This window comes from Leptidea sinapis, chromosome 36 (genome assembly GCF_905404315.1).
Source record: "Leptidea sinapis chromosome 36, ilLepSina1.1, whole genome shotgun sequence".
NCBI lineage: Eukaryota > Metazoa > Arthropoda > Insecta > Lepidoptera > Pieridae > Leptidea > Leptidea sinapis.
In genome coordinates this window covers 1,003,767-1,019,337 of record NC_066300.1, presented here as the reverse complement: position 1 = coordinate 1,019,337, position 15,571 = coordinate 1,003,767, and the positions used below count along the sequence as shown (strand labels likewise).

At 34.5% G+C, this 15,571-nt stretch overlaps 1 protein-coding gene and 1 long non-coding RNA gene across 4 annotated transcripts in view; both read right to left on the bottom strand.

The window, feature by feature from the left end:
• LOC126975527 (uncharacterized) overlaps nucleotides 1-15,571 on the bottom strand; it is a 169,522-nt gene that overhangs the window by 65,175 nt on the left and 88,776 nt on the right. The gene's annotated exons all lie outside the window — the stretch shown is intronic.
• Nucleotides 1-15,571, bottom strand: part of LOC126975492 (bumetanide-sensitive sodium-(potassium)-chloride cotransporter) — a 70,472-nt gene that overhangs the window by 51,340 nt on the left and 3,561 nt on the right. For both annotated transcript variants that reach the window (XM_050823416.1, XM_050823417.1), the window contains exon 2: nucleotides 3,571-3,677. In XM_050823416.1, coding sequence (XP_050679373.1) covers nucleotides 3,571-3,677 — 107 coding nt within the window. The remainder of the gene's footprint in view (nucleotides 1-3,570; nucleotides 3,678-15,571) is intronic.

The window sequence follows — 15,571 nt, the reverse complement described above, 5'->3', positions numbered from 1 at the left end:
TCATTACAAGATGGCATATTCCCGGAAGTATGGAAAGAAAGCAAAATAGTGCCTATATTTAAAAAGGGCGACTTATCGAAAGTAGAAAATTACCGGCCAATTGCAATACTATCTTGCCTTGCCGAGCTCTTTGAATCTCTTGTTACTCCTACCATAACTAGGCATATCAGTGCCACTATTTCAAATAACCAACACGGGTTTTTCAACGGAAGATCTGTCCAAACAAACTTAGTTTCCTACGTTTCCAATATTTGCAGTGACATAGATAAGGGCCATGAAGTACACAGTATCTATACAGATTTTAAAAGCGCATTTGACAAAGTTGACCACAATTTGCTTACACTGAAATTAAAAACCGCCGGTGTATGTGGTTCACTTCTTAACTGGCTTATATCTTATTTAGGAATGAGATTCCAAATAGTGATGACCAACGGCTATAAGTCACATACTTACTATGCAACCTCTGGTGTGCCGCAAGGATCCCACCTTGCACCAATCTTATTCTTGTTATTTATCAACGATATTAGTTCAGTAATACTCCACTCCAAATTCTCTATATTTGCGGACGATTTGAAGCTTTATGTTACCGCATCCCCTGTCTCCTGTGCACAACTACAAGCCGATTTAAATAGAATATGGACATGGTGTTACACTAACAATATGTATTTAAATATCAGCAAGTGCTTCCTTATAAAATTTACCCGCAAAAAGAAACCATCGAATTTTGTTTACACGTTAAATAATACAGAGATACAAGAAGTAAGTGAAATCCGTGATTTAGGTGTTCTTGTCGATAATCAACTCACATTCAATTCGCACATAGACTCAGTCGTTAAAAAATCTACGCAGATGCTTGGCTTTATGAGACGCAACACCAATAAATTCCGTCGTGTAAAAACCAAAATACTACTGTTTAATGCTCTAGTACGAACCCATATTGAATACGCAAGTGTTGTTTGGAATCCTTTCTACAGTTTGCAGTCGCAAAGAATTGAATCAATACAGCGGTCTTTTTCGAGACATCTAGCTTTTTCAACACCTGGAATATCTTATAGATGCCCTTATACCCAACGCCTCGACTTCTTTAAACTTCATTCACTAAAATCTCGTCGCAGCTACCTAGATTTATTATTTCTGCACAAAATAGTTAATAATAAAATAAATAATTCTGATCTTCAAGAATGCATATCCCTCTCAGTACCCTTTAAATACCCAAGACAGACGATATCCAAGATCTTTCACATTCCTTACTGCAGAACAAACATTGGACTCAACGCCCCCATCGTCAGGCTTTGTAGATTATACAACGAAGTAAATTCAAAAAATTCAGAAATCGATATTTTCAACGATAATTCAAAAAAGTTTGTAAAAATTCTCGCACATCAAGCTAACCTGTGAATTTTTTTTTTTCCAAGTAGTATGTACCTATATCCTCTTCATTATAAAACCATATAAATTATATCCTTACTTTATATACATTTTTGTACTTAGACATTTTTGACTGTATAAATCACACTGTTCACTGTTACCATTGAATGATGTGTTCATTTTTAATTGTTACATATATCAGAATAATTGTACCTAGCATAAGTTTATATAAATGTGTAATATATGTAATGTTGATGATCCAAATAAATAAATAAATAAATAAATTTTGATAAAGTTCTTAATTTAAAATATACACACTTCTAATTTAATAGGAGGACAAACGAGCCTGCAGGTGACTTGATCATTGAGGAATGACAGGAACGATAATACAATAATAGTCCGTAATAAATAAAACTTCTGTTGATACGGAATCTAAACAAACCGTTCCATTTTTTTGTAAACGGAAAATGTGAGACCCCATTACTAGTACTGTGCCAACTGGTATTGAACTCAGTAAGTCGTATGTCATAACTTCAACAAATTGCCGACAAATACAAAAACTGACCAAGAAAACAGAAGTACTAAAACAGGTTTTTTTATAGCCGTAATACTACAGTTAAAAAATCAGTTTTTTTTTAAAATGCCTGTTAACAGAAAGACGGAAGGACAGACATGTGAGTCTTAGTAATAGGGTGTCCGTTAGTTACATTTCGGGTACTAATTAAATTAATTACTAATAAAAGTCTAATAACATATTATGGTAGAGAGGTCAACGTTGCGTTGGTTGGTCAGTGTACAAGTAGCTTTAGCCACCACGTGTCTAATGATAAACAAATCTGACACGCTCGGCGGAAATATTACGAGATCGGATACTGATAATAAGCTCCAATTGTAATGGCACGTCGTGTCATCTATTGTATTAATTGTGTGCATAATTTCGAATAAATACCTATTGTTTAGATTATAATGAATAGCCGACAATTCACAAAAGCGAGTCGTTGTTCAACTAATCTTAATATATTATATAAATTACGTGACACGTTGTTTGTCCACGATGGAATCCTAAACTAATGAACGGATTTAAATGGGGGTTACTTCATGGAGTGCAGTTTAGTCCAACTTGAGAGATAGGATAGTTTTTATTTCGATTTGGGACCCATAATTATTTTTATTTCCAATATTTGTTTTGTATGGACATATTTTCTGTGAGAGAAATTATTGACGCACGGTTTGACAGTTCTGCTGTGAAACAATTTCATTATAACAACAAGGAGCATATGTTACGAAATAATAATAATTGATGGAAATATTATTGACAAATTCATAAAAAACAGTATTTCATTATTATGTACAGAACATGGTCTGTTGGGTCAGATAGTTTATTATATAACTTCGTGTCAAACTTACACATTGACACCACAGTCTTTCTATGTAGGAGGAGAATCAGAATATCCATTAGTAAACTAACTAAAACTCCCAAGAAGCAACCGTCATGACCGTCGAGTTGTTGTCTCTTTCATATTAGGTAATAATAGTACAATGATTATTAATTAATTCCGCGCGTGGGCTGATCGGTCTACGAGTGCCTTAATCCGTCTTGTAAACCCTAGGTAAATGCCTCTATATGATACGACTGTACAAAAACAATGCTTATTGTTAATATTTTTTAATATGTAAATGTACCTATTGCGGTCGTCGGTCCACGTGTAAGAGAAGATACTTATTTATGAATATTTTTAAATCTAAACCCATCGCCAAACATTACACAATCTCTGGGTAAGACAACACAAAAAGCTAACGACGTGACCGAAATTTTTACTAATTATTAATTAGGTGACCAGAGCCAAAAGGTAAAAGAAGTTATATTATAGTTCAGCTGATGATAATTGATACGCCCTGTCCATTACAATGCAGTGACGCTCACGATTCTTGAAAAACCCAAAAATTCTGAGCAGCACTACAATTGCGCTTGTCACCTTGAGACATAAGATGTTAAGTCTCATTTGGCATGCATAAGTAATTTCACTAGCTACGGAACCCTTCAAGACCGAAACACAATCATGCTTACACATTACTGCTTCACGGCAGAAATAGGCGCTGTTGTGGTATCCATAATCTAGCCGGCTTTCTGTACAAAGGAGCCTCCCACTGGTGGTAGGTTACTGGTGCTTTGCCGCATCCCGTAAGGATTCCTGTATTTACCTGAAACTCTTGCCATATTTAGTGTCGGCAGCCGTGAGGGGGTCGTCGCTCTCCATACCCGAGCCATCCGACTCGGTGCCCTCATCCTGTTGCGTCTCTTCTTGCATCTGGAGATAAAAACATGGAGATAGAGAACCTCTTATGACCTTTAAATCTGGATCGTACGGAGGCAGAGGTCTTAGGTCATTAAATAGATCGCGGGATCGTGTCCCTCTGAATTCCTCAATTTAAATATGTATTTATTCATGACACATTATTACACTAACATACTACTACTCGGCTAAGTCGAGTTAGTAAGTCTTTTGTTGGGCGATGTATATGCTTTTATAACAAGATCCCAGAAAATGTTCAAAACAAAAGTATTACCTTATTCAAAAGAATTGTTAAAAACTTTTGTGTGGTAAAGGTTACTATTACATAAATGACTTTCTTAATGACCTCATCCTCAGGCTATTAAATAATAAGTTTAATTGTACAATATTACTTTGTAAACATATATTTCGATGAAAAAAAAGCCCGCTGAGTTTGTTGCGCCCGTTCTTCTTAGGTGTGAGGCATTCATTTTGGAATGGGTGGTAGTTTATGACTTTCAATAAGTGATGACACATCCTATTTTGAATAAAAATGTTTGAATTTGAATAATTATACAAAATAAAAATAAAACAAAATAGCAGAACATGCCACCACCAACAACGAAGAACTAAAAAGACTTTGGTATTTAACAAATATTGAAACCTTTCGTAGCTTTTCAACCATAACTAGTTCTCTCACTTACTCATCAACATCAGCGTGTTGGTTACTTCTACATGACTTACGATTTGAAAATTGGTTAGGTAGTGGTAGCTAGTCGCCAATTTGAACACTAATACACACAATACACATCATAAAAACCGAATTATTATTGAAGTTATACTTCTTTAGGCGCCTTATTAAAAAATTATGAGAGTGTTTAAGATGCGCGTACATCACTGTAACACAAAAGTAACAGGGTGAAGTTGGTTCCTAAAATTTTCTGACGTTTGCGACATTCGTTATTTTTTTTTGGATTTTTCGTCCATTATTAGGATAGGCAAAGGGTTTAAGCCCGTATAGCCGTATTCGTTATTTAATAATTAATTATTGTCAAAGCCATCGTTGCAACATTTTCACAATATTTTTTATTTCTACAAACGTAGAATAGCACGAGGAATAAATAATTTTAAGGATTTTTGCTTTGTTAGGCCAAAGAAATATAACTTCTTGCGTGCATTCATAAGTAAACACACAAACACTTTTTATCACAATCGATGTGTGTGGGCGTTCAAGCACACTGCCGTTACAAAGAACTTTATACGTCATCAAACTTAATACGACAAGAGCGCCCACCAACTGATTCAAATAAATCAATGGAGATTTAAAAGGCTGTCGTTGACCTATAAAATATTCGAGCATTTATAAGGCCCCATTGTTAATGGATCGGCCGTGACGAACATGGTCAAATCGTGAAAATTTCTTTAAAATATTTGAATAGTCGTTTGTAATTGAGAATGTGTGAATTAGTTGAAAATACTAACGGCCTTCAGCCATAAGGCTAATATAATATAAAATAACGTCATGTCACGGGTCTGGTATACCAGACCCACACCGCGTTGACGAACGGTAGGTATGACGATTCGAGCAAGACGTGAAACTTCGATCTTTGCTGTTTTGCTGTGCTCCTCTCTCGTAACAAGAAGAGTGCCGCAAGAGAACAGCATCGAAGCAACCTTATATCAAAAAGTTCAATTTCATATTCTTGTATAGCAGTGGGAGGCTCCTTTATACGTCGGCTAGATAATGACTACCACAATGGCGACTATTTCTGCCGTGAAGCAGTAATGTGTAAGAATTGCTGTGTTTCGGTCTGAAGGGCGCCGTAGCTGGTGATGTTACTGGGCAAATGACACTTTAGACGCTCAGTTTTTGGGTTTTACTGTTTTAGTGAATCCTTTGCGATACTGAATTGTAATGGTCAGGGCGTATCAATTACCATCAGCTGTACGTCGTGCTCGTCTTGTCCCTTTTTTTTCATAAAAAAAATATATATATCTCCGTTAGAGATGCACGCTTTATTTGTCTATATGCTAATATATTGTAAGTCTAAAAATGTTAACAGACTTTGTATTCAAATTCAAATATTTTTATTCAAAATAGGAGGTGACATCACTTATTGAAAGTCAAAAACTACCACCCATTCCAAAACGAATGTCACAGACCTGAGAAGAACGGGCGCAACAAACTCAGCGAGTATTTTTTTATAAAAAAATATGGATACAAAGTAATACCGTACAATTAAACTTATTACTTAAAAGCCTGAGGGCGGTCGCTCCATTCCCAATCTGTGGTATCATTAAGAAAATCATTTAAGTTATAATAACCTTTAACACACAAACGTTTTTTAACTATTATTTTGAATAACATTTAATACTTTTGTTTTAAACATTTTCTGGGATCTTGTAAAAGCATATACATCGCCCCACAAAAGACTTACTAACTGGACTTAGCCGAGTAATAAGCATTATAAGTTTGTCTGTTCCTGGTGTTAACATTATGGTTATGACAGTTTCTAGCAAATTCACTTATGTACATTACATTATCAAGAATATACATAACTATGACCGCTATGAAAACAAATAACACACACAAAATGGCACATCAAATAGATTTGATGGTGTTTTAAGGAAAGAGCCTCACTGATAAGACATTTCCTCTACGCTAATCTAGCTGTATTCGTAAATAAGCATCGCAAAACGCAATTGGCACAAAGAAACGCCGACCAATTATCTAAAAGACGTACGCAATGGCCACTTCCTCCTCCCAGCATCCCTGACGAGCCGATACATCATCAGAGAGCCGGCTTTATTTATAGTTCGGCTAAAAATAGCCCCGCCCACTGCGCCTGCTATTTCCATATTGCCTTAAGTGGCTAACACTCTGAATAATCTCTATGTGAAACATTAAACAATGGCACATTATTTACGACTTAGCGCGTTTCGTGGCAAGATTTCGTTTAAGCGAAATATAGTCACTTATTATAACATATCAAGCTATTTGTAAATAAAAATTCTATCAATTAACTTCAAATATCCGTTTTCGTTTGTGAATCACATAATATGAAGTATGAACAACGGAACGCAAGAGAATGCGGGTTTGAGTCCCGCATCGTTCATATAATTTTGTTTTCAGTTTTATTTGTGTAATTAATCCGAGAAGTGAGGGTTATCACTTTAAAAACAAATGAAATTGTTTAGATTTGCAAGAGCGACATCTCAAGTCAATTTTCTAATATGCAAATATTTGGGTTCAACAGGATATCAACTCTAAATAAGATCCTGTAGATGAAGCCACAACCTGAGAGTTGAACAAAGCGTACAAGATTTTATGACGATACTTCACTCGAACACGGTTGGCTCAGTTGGTAAGAGCGCTCGCACGGAACGCGAGACGTCGCGGGTTCGAGGCCCGCATCGTTCATAAAATTTAGTTTTCAGTTTTATTTGTGTAACAAGGAGCTTGCCAAAATATTTCAGTGGAAACGTTTAAGCCGTCTGTAATAAACTAAAAAAAAAATCAAAAAAGCAATTTTATGGCGTCGATAACATAATTACAACGTGTATGTTTCTTTTGGGTAATATTTAATGGCACGATTTTTGATTCAGATTTCAGTCATTATAATATAAATGGACCTTATGATAATGACCTATAAGTAGAACAACGGCAACGCTCTTGTGATTCCTCTGGTGTTGCAGGAGAGTGTGAGCGGCGGTGATCACTTAACACCAGGTGACCCGTACGCACGTTTGTCCTCCTATTCCATCTCCGCGATTAATAGGCGACACAAGTGGCAAGAGGTGGTACGGTGGGGACAGGAGACGCAGAGCACTTCTGAGTTAAAAAACCATAATAATTTAATTATAAAGTAATTGTAATTTGGCGTCAGTCAATCTGCCTATTGATTATAAATAGTGTACTTTTAAATATGTATATTTGTAATACGTAATATTTGTTCTCGCGTCTCGCGCTAAGCCTGCGTGAATCAGCTCTAGTATGGAAGAGGTTCTACTTATTTGCAGCTGCGCGCTCCAAGTAGTTTGCAACTAAAACTATTATGGATTCGCTCATGTCATTAAGAGATTGCGTCGAGGGTGAAAAGGAAATAGCCGCTTGTAAAACGCATGGCTAAGTCACGACCATACCTGTCAACCTATTTTGAATGTATATCCTTAACATAAGTAATAATAAGTACTAAATGCCGGTAATTCAAGAAGTAGTTAGTTCATAAAACCCACTCGTTAGGTGCTATGGAATTCTAATGGCTGCATAATAATAATTCTATGACACGAGTTCTGAAAACAGCGGCAGGAATCAAGTACCGAATATAACTAATGAAATATAAAATAAATACATTGGTTAGAAGACGCTCAATGTTGCGACGTTGACACTGTACTGGATCCTCGGCTGTTAAAGCACCTCTAAGTTGAAAACGGGTCAGTGTTACACTTCAATCAAAAATTACAGGTTAATCTCACGGACGAGTAAAAAAAGAAGGACTCCGCGCCGTGATATTAGCAAGTGAAGCACCGTTATGCTAGTGTGTGTGCGGTTACGGGGGATATTAGTTACACAATTTATCTCCCTGAAATAATAATATATGGCCACAAATACTTATATAGTATCGTTTTTAAAATATTTTATTGAGACGCAAACTGATCTATCACAGACGGTGACAATTCTCATAATGGCCGCCTATCGGCCTGTAGTAGTGTAAGTGTGTGCGTGGGGCTATGTATTTACACGTTAATCGGCTTGTTTTGGTTGTACACTTTTATACACCAAGAACTATTTTCCTATTGTAATGTCATGTCGATACACTCTAAAATAAAATTCGCTATTTTAGTTGTAGAATATAATAATACATATTGTAATGTTAAGAAATATGAAAGAAAATATGAGGAAACTAGCCTACCTTAATAAGTTTTGTCTTCCTAAATATTACAATGTATATGGTAAAAGAACCTGTAACTATGTATTACGGATATTAAATACATTACCTAATGATCTAATAGATATATATCTGCAAAAGAAAAATTTCAAAGTAAAGCTATAAAAATTCTAGTTACTATTAGCTTCTAGATAATAACCAGGAATACCTATGATGTATATATTTTTAATAATACTAGTTATATTAAGTCTTAAGTAATTAAAACAATTATTGTAATGCGAACTTACCGCTCGCACATAAACCTTAGAGGTTTTACGAGTATGTCTTTATTATTATATATATTAAGATAATTTTGTTCATTGAATAAATAAATAAAAATAAATAATGTAAGGTGATACGGAGTCCTTATTTTTTTACTAGTCCGTGGTTAATCTATAAATATAATGAAATCGTGACAAAGTCAAAACTGTTACTTTTTTTTTAAAACTACATTATATATATCTGTTTTTCTTATGTATGTCCGGGCAAAACGCAAAAAACACTGTATATATTATTTAATTATAAAAAGAGGTCGGGACAGTATAAAGGCTACATATTGTCACGGTATATGTATGGAGGCATAGTATTTTAGCTTCTTTTATAGCGTCCACCCGGATCACGTCGCGAGGTACGGTTACTTTACAATATAAGGCGATAGTAGGTGTTTTATGTTATTTAAGCTAATTCTTATATCGTCACAAATAGTATGAGTTAATGAAGATTCAATGTTGCATTAAAAACAATTTTAATATTTGTACAAAGAGTTATGGTAGCATAATTCGGCGACCTTATCGCTACTCAGCAATCTCTTGAGATGTTTTATTTATAATAAACATTTAATTATTTATTTATTTATTTAAGCCTTAAAACTAATTTTATCTAAACAAAACTGTTATTCTAATATAAATTCTAGTTTACTTCATGCCACTGCTGGGCGAAGGCCTCCCCCTTTTTCTTCCACAGTATTTTGTCAGCTGTTGATCGGGTCCAGAGTACTCCTTCAAAGGTAATTAATTCGTCGATCCACCTGGTGGTAGGTCTGCCTCTTTTTCGTTTTGCGTCCCTCGGATACCATGATGTGACCAGACTACTCCAGCTATTGCTAGATCTTATTGTTATATGTCCTCCCCAGTTCCATTTCATTCATTTCGTTACTCTTGCTACATCTTGTAATTTACTTTTTTTTAAATATATGTCGGAGGAAGCTATGAGTCGGGTTGATTGTTGTTTCCATGGAAACAGGAAAGTTAGGAGTATTGTAATTTGCGTAAAGACCAATCAGAGCAGAGCACGAGCCTCGAGCGGGGTCAAGGCGCCATCTTTACTTTGGCGAGGCCAACATTTTGGGGAGACATTCAAGTAATAGCGACTGATCGAGTTGGATAGTTGAAAGTGTATTCGTCGGTTAAAGTAAGAAGGGTGCCCTGAATCCGCTGCTCGGTCTTAATTGTTCATTGTTGTGAAGTGACAAAATATTGTTTCAATTAAAATAGTGTAAAACTGTGATCATCGTGTTTTGTGCTTGCATTTTACCCTGATGACGCCCACTAAGTCCGCAACCACTAATGACGGTGTCAACGAGAACAATGCTTCTCCGACATATATATATACATATATATATATATATATATATATATATATATATACATAAATATATAACATACACACGTTTACATAGAGCATATCTAGTGACATAGTTTGTGGATACTCGCGTACGTGATATTAGGCAATTACAACTAACATTCTATATTATTACGTATATAATCAACCTACACACAAAAAAGAAAGACAAAATATAATTGAACAGATACAAAAATAACAGATAAACGTATTTATTGATATATAATACCAATACTATGCATTTTCATAATAAATAAAAGTAAATGTCCGAAAGTGTGTATGTGTGTGTGTGTAATGTGAATAATCTGGTGTAACTTCACTTAAAAATTTATCAATAAACTAGTTGACCCGACAGACGTTGTTCTGTATATAATAAATAAAATATTTTTTTTATATGAATTTGTCAATAATATATTATAACATCAAAAATTACTTCGTAAAATATGCACCCTGCTGTCGTAATGAAATTGTTTTACAGCAGAACTGTCAAAACGTGCGTCAATAAATTCTCTCATAGAAATTATATATGGGGACATCAAAGGAAAAACAAATTTGTTGTTTTTATTTAATTTAGCAGCATTTTCCTATTTATTCACCTTTTAAACCGTCTCTGGACTTCCACAAATAATTCAAGACTTAAATTTGCCAAATCGGTCCAGCCGTTCTCGAGTTTTAGCGAGACTAACGATCAGCAATTCATTTTTATATATATAGATTAATGTCAATGAATGAATATTAAAATTTAAAACAAGATTAGGTACAATGCTATTTTATTTCGCTTAATGTGTGTGACAATTGACAAGTGAACTGAACTGAGAGTTAGATATAATTTAAATATTCGCATTAAGAGGCATCCCCACCACGTACCAACAGCTATCAATCTATATGTTTTCGATTATCGAATCAACATAATAATAACTTGTAGGTATTACTCGTGCCAATAAAGAAACGAAACTAAAATGGCGGCCACTAATCATTCGCTTTCACCATCATCATTTCCAACCGTACTCTAAAATAATGTATTGTACTCTACGTCATCTAGGCACACTCTCTTATCTATAATATTAATATAAGTATGCTGAAATACTCCGTTTTACACAATTTCTTTTAAAACCATGAATAATTGTTAGTAAGTGCTTACAAGAGTACAAAAAATACGTTTTTAAAAATATAAAATAAATTATTATTTATTTATATATTTAAAAAGTATAAATATATTAAATTATGTATTTATTTTTTCAAATCAAATATTCTCTATTTCTTCCAATAAAAGTTGGCAACCCTACCTATCGGATACCTTCAATAAAAAGCGCATACACTTAATTGAAGTAGGCGTTACTTAGCGGAAATACATAATTATCCAAATCTTTTAAGTTTTCTTTAGAGTTAATTCCGTCAAAATTTAAACTTTAAACAATTCGACACGTGTTTCGCCTCTACACGATGCATCCTCAGGACATGTTGACTCGCCAAACTCTGGTACGAGACTCAAGTCCTCCAGTCTAAGTTGAAACCGGGGTGATTCTTCAGGTATTGCAGTAGAACGTGGGCGGCGCTGATCTCTAAAATCTAATAAAATAAAATATACAATATTGTACTGATGACAGTAGCAATGATGCTATTGCTATAAAATAATCATCATCTAGTCCCAGGCTGTCGGATCACTTTTCAGGCTACAGAGCCATTTTTTAATAAAACATTTAAATTTATTTATAGATAATGAACAGTGGGTGGACCATTATTATAAAAATGTATACATTTAGCCTTAAAGCTATTATTGTATCTTATGAAGCCTACTAGAATTAGTTACAAGCAATCCCTTATTTCTAGTGTTATAATTATATTTATCTACACCCATGCTTTAAATCCTCTATTAAAGATTCTGAAACAGTTAGCTTCTTGCCAACATTAAAACACCCAATGTTCTAATAACCATTACATCATCCAAACGAGTGTTGTAATGTTGTACTGAATTTCATAACAACACTCCTATGGTTTTTTTTCGATGCCTTCATGCTCAAGAGTCAAGAGAGGTTATTCGAATCCCCGCCATTTTTCTTCGATATTTTCATTGTTTTGTTTACAAAAAATGAGCGATTCATTTCGCTCAAACGCTGCAAAAGAACCTTATATTCGAGTGAATTTTAATTATTGCACTATACAAAATGTAAATTAGTACTAAAATAAATAATTGTTTCAATAATTCTTAGTTTATTTGTATATAATCAGTAATGAATGATATTAGGTTACTACTAGGACTGGTGTTTGAATGTTAGCAGTAAGCTAACTGTTTCAGAATCTTTTAGAGGATTCATATTCTGGGTGTAGATAAAGTCTTGTATGCAACTGTTGATAATTAGGTATTAAAACACTCATGTGATACTATATTATTATAATCCACATTCGTGTTTTAATACCCCTTATTACACAACTGGTGCATAAATAACTATTAGTAGTAGTTCACGCTTTACTGCACAGACTATAATAATTGAACCTGGAATTGTAACGAAACTAAAGGATACGGGATGGTATATTTTCTACCTTTTTTTCCAACACTTTTCTTCGGCTGGGTTTTTATCGGAAGCCCGAGAATTGGTGTGAACAAAACTACCATCGTGGCTGTTGTTTGTGTAAGTCTTAGGGCTGTTTTCAATAACGTATCTCTCGTTACACGGATATATTGCTGTCACCGTTTAATGACAAGATCTTATCTTTCCATAGTTATGTCCAATATAGTTATAGTTCAATGCTTTATGTCGATAGGTTATTGAAATGTAAGTAAGCAAATTTATTGAAGTAGGCGTTACTTTGCGGATATCCATAATTTTTTTTTATTTATTATCCAAATGATTTGAGTTTTCTTTAGTGTTAATTCCGCCAATATTTGTCTCGTGCCAGATTTTGGCGAGACAACGCGTCCTGAGGATGTCTCGTATAGAGGCGAAACACGTACCGAATTTTTTAAAGACAAATATTGGTGGAATTAACACTAAAGAAAACTCAAATCATTTGGATGTAAGTAAGCGTAAAAGGATAGATTTGTCTTACCTCTAGTAAGTTAAAGCTAAGGATAGATAGGTTATTGAAAACGGCCGTTAATAGTGTTAGATGATTCCGGCGCGTGTGCTCGGTGTATAAAGCGAGATATTAATTCATTTAGAAGCCCCTGCACCTGTCCAAGACGTGCGCTCCGAGGCTATGGGAAGTAATACAACACTTATTCAATTTGTTGCGAGTACATCGCTGTCCAAGCCACAATGTGACTGGATCAGCTGAACGGCTCAGAAAAACATTTTTAATTTATTTTCTTATAAAAGAGGAGGATAAACAAGCGTGCGAGGATCATCTGATGGTAAGTGATCACCGCCGCCCACGCTCTCTCGCAACACCAAAGGAATCACAGGAGCGTTGTCAGGCTATTAAGTCGGTTTAAGCGCTCTTTTTACTAATCCCAGATTCCAATGTTGGTAAATTTAAGATAAACCAAATCAAACTTGCTTATGTAATAGTTTGTTAAACCAAATTAATAAGTTAAAAAGAACCATATCCGGCCCTGCTCGGTTCTGTATCAGTTATGTTACTATGGACGTGTTTAGGTGCATGCATAACAAACCTACATGCATAACAAAATTCAAAATTCTTTCATTCGCTTCTTATAGCCATCGCCCCGAATGTTCAATTTATCGAATCAATTAATTACTGAAAGAATCAACGAACCAATGGTGCAAAAAATAAAACAAATATTCTCGAACAGTTACTAACAACAATTAAACATGTTTTTGTAAACAACTCTGTTTACAAAAACAAGTAGTTATGTCAAGTTCAAGGCACCTTTGTGCCGCCGGTAAATACGTATCGAATTCTTCAATTCTCGCGAACATTCGGCGTGAGTCGTGACCTTCGTCTCAATACCTAATATATAAATCGTGTCGACTTAAAGGTTATCTATGTTCAACACAACTAATCAATCAAATAAAAAATAATTAACATAATAATATTATGTGATCAGGAAGACCTAAGTATTCACCATTTTATAAAAAAAAAAATATAAGAGTTTTAAAATTAAACTAAGAGTTTTTTAATTGTCTGTAGGATTTAGAAACTAGTTGTTGGGAAATAAAGAAAAACAGAAACAAATGTTTTTTATAGATAAAAACTAAATATGGTTGTTTTAAATCTACGGTTCCTTTTAACTTGGACTTTAGTAATTGATATGTGGGGTCACATGAAATCCCTAATTTACGACGTCTCACCTGTTGTCATCCGCGGAAGAATCCAGAACTTATTTCTACTAAACTGTTACTGTATTTTGTTTAATTAAATTAACGGAAAACTTAAACAACATCGTTAAGTTTAGTTCGAATTTCGTATTCGAACTTCAGCCTGCTTCTTCAGAATTATTTTTTTTAAAGTTTCTTTGAAATAAGTTCCAAGTTGGTTGGCACTTTAGGAGAGCTAAGCAAACGGTTATGTTTTTAAAATAATTTGCAAGCCAAGTTTCATAACGTTTTTTGTTTTTAAAGCATTTTAGTGGTAGGAAATCTCAAAAAAAATATTGAAATAATATTATCGTTTAATAAATTTGGACGGATAATAAATAAGTTACTTAATTGTAACGTGTTTAATTGTTTTGATAAATCAGAAGGAAAAATGAGATTTGAATTTAAATTTTTTATGAATATATTTTAAAAAAAGCTAAAATGCTTGTATTTCAAAAATGGTTCACTTTTGCATGTTCATAATGCATACAATTCATAATATTACAATGCAAATCAATTGCATTGTTAGTCCTCTCGTTACTGTTGTACCATATTGGAATCATCAGAGGGAGGCTGCTTTGCACAGGATGCCGGCTAGATTATGGGTACCACAACGGCGCCTGTTTCTGCCGTAAAGCAGTAATGTGTAAGCATGACTGTGCTTCGGTCTGAAGGGTGTCGTAGCTAATGAAATTACTGGGCAAATGAGACTTAATAATTACTTATGTCTCAAGGTGACGAGCGCAGTTGTAGTGCCGCTCAGAATTTTTGGGTCTTTCAAGAATCCTGAGCGCCACTGCAGTGTAATGGGCAGGGCTTATCAATTACAATCAGCTGACCATGTGAGTATAGAGCGAAATTATTTTTCATCTGTAAAGATGATGGTTGTCCAGTCAAAGTGTAAATAATCATGTGCTAAATCTCGCAGTTTTTTCTGCATCCGTCAAGTTAATTTTCTTAGCTAACAATGTCTTTACTCTTTATGCAGTCCAACACTGTGCAAATTATTCCTTACTGTTTGTTGATGAACATAGTAACTTGCTGCAAAATGCCGGGTAGGAGTTAACTAAATAACACTAACACCATGGTTATGTCGTTGTGTGTCTTCAAGATTAACCTCTTC